The sequence below is a fragment of the Vicia villosa genome, unplaced genomic scaffold (assembly GCF_029867415.1).
Source record: "Vicia villosa cultivar HV-30 ecotype Madison, WI unplaced genomic scaffold, Vvil1.0 ctg.002171F_1_1, whole genome shotgun sequence".
Lineage (NCBI taxonomy): Eukaryota > Viridiplantae > Streptophyta > Magnoliopsida > Fabales > Fabaceae > Vicia > Vicia villosa.
In genome coordinates, this window is record NW_026705859.1 from 333,480 (window position 1) to 335,738 (window position 2,259).

General features: G+C 34.4%; 1 protein-coding gene across 1 annotated transcript; it reads left to right on the forward strand.

Annotated features, from left to right (window-relative positions):
- The first annotated feature begins 1,156 nt into the window (after positions 1-1,156).
- LOC131638109 (uncharacterized) lies at positions 1,157-1,825 on the forward strand. Its single transcript, XM_058908657.1, has one exon. It carries the CDS (start codon positions 1,157-1,159, stop codon positions 1,823-1,825), a length of 669 nt encoding a protein of 222 aa, XP_058764640.1.
- Positions 1,826-2,259: the final 434 nt, after the last annotated feature.

The window sequence follows — 2,259 nt, forward strand, 5'->3', positions numbered from 1 at the left end:
TTGAACAAACAACAACACCTCTACTTAACACACTTGAACTGAGTGTCTTCAATTTTAGTGCTTGTTTCTATAATTAACGCTAGTGTTTCACAAGACCGCACAATTGAATCGATTTCAATTATTTATTTTATCTCTCATCAATCTGTCTTAATGTGTGTGACCCTATAGATTCTCGTGACGTTGAAAACTATATAAACTCACGATGCTTTAATGTTATATCACTTTACAATAAAACTAATTACGAATACTTTAAGAATAATGTCTTTATGTTTGATGATGTTTCAAGATTAAGTAATACATAATACTTCTTATTATTAATATATAATTTGATACAAATATTGAGTTTTAATAAAATTATTGGCATCTAGGACTTACACCAACCATCTCTCACTAACACTAAAGTCAATCATGCATGCACCTGATACCCATAGACATGGGCGGTTGTATGTCCTAGCTAGCTCGGGCACGCAACCGGGCTCAATCCCTATTTTCTTTGTACTTCCCCAACTTAATACCCGATTTTTATAAAAAAAACCAAGGGCAAAATTAGTAAAAACAGGGTGTGAAAATTAAAACAGATGAATAACCAATGGTTTAGGCCCAACCTAATTAATTATTTATAAATCAAAACAGAAATTAAAAAAAAAAGCTCCCTTAAAACAAAACAACCTAATCATCGTACAACAGGTACAGGTTTTTTAAAAAAGAAAACTCTCCTTCTCTTTCTATCTCCTCCCTCCTCTCTTCGAGGAGTCGTTGCAGTATCATCTCCGCTGAATCCGACCACCGTTGCTCTGTTGCCGTATCCTCTCCACCAAATCCGACCGGAGGTCATATTTTGGCGGTGATGTTGAGGTTAGTAGTTGTATTTTTCAATTTATATTACATATTATTCTCTAGGCCTCCATTACAATGAGTTTGTTATTACACTTAAATATGTAAATTTTGTTAAAAATTAGATGAATACATTTGATTTTTTGTTTATAATTCTAGGTTCTTGAACGACAAAGGGAAAGTTGTGGAATGATTTATTGCTCTGCATCATGTCAAATATACTAAATTTGAGGAACTAAAGGATGCTCTTCATGGTATTGTTGATTGTCACACGTTATCTATTTTGAGGATACGAGGGCAAGGATATGATGGATCTTCAAATATGAGAGGTGAATTTAATGGTTTACAAAGAAAGATTCTAGATGAAAACCCTTATGCTTTCTATGTCCATTGCTATTCTCACCGTTTGCAATTTGTGGTTGTGTCTGTTGCTAGTAGTTGTTCATCTATTCATGATTTCTTTGAGTACATCTCCTTGATTGTAACCACAACAAGTGCATCTTGCAAGAGAATGGATGCTTTGATGGAGGCACAACACCAAGATATTTTGAATAGACTTGAGAGTGGTGAGATATCTCAAGGAAATGGCTTGCACCAATCTTCTAGTCTCGCTAGACCTGGGGATACTAGATGGACTTCACATTATACTACCTTGATTCGTTTGGATCAAATGTGGTCCTCCGTGTTAGAGGTGCTTAGTATTGTTGATGAAGATGAACGTGGAGTATCCCGAGTGGCGAGTTTGATAGAAAAAATGGAGAGCTTTAAATTTGTTTTTATTTTGAAGCTTATGTTAAAGTTGTATGGTTTTACAAATGAACTTTCAAAAATCTTGCAAACAAAAGATCATAATATTGTGCTTGTTATGGAATTAGTTGATGATGTTAAAGCTCGGTTGACTACATTGAGAGAGAGTAGTTGGGATGATTTTCTTATTGATGTCCAAGAATTTTGTGTTGCTCAAAAGTATTCCGGTGCCAAATATGGATGAAGAAATACCGGTTCAGGGTCGTTCAAGAAGAGAAGGGAGGATTGTCACTAATCTTCACTATTATCGTACAAAGATTTTTTATGTTGCTATTGACAAAATATGTGTGGAGATGGACCACCGGTTTAGTGAAGGAAGTCACTTAAAAATGGATATATTATTCTAACATTCACCGCAAAGAGGTCTCGGAGAGGGCATTAACCTCCTAATTTTATTTAGCACAATATTCATAGGTTAGGTTTCTCTTATATAGCACATTTTATGATTATTTATATATTATATCATATGTAACTTGCGGTTAAAATTTTTGGCACCGCCACTATCCAAAGATTTAGTATGAAGATCTTACTTATCTTGGGCAAAAAACTTTGTCAGCCAGTTAGATTGTCCAGTGTTTATACTCTGACAATTTTCACATTTCCTCTATTTATTTATTT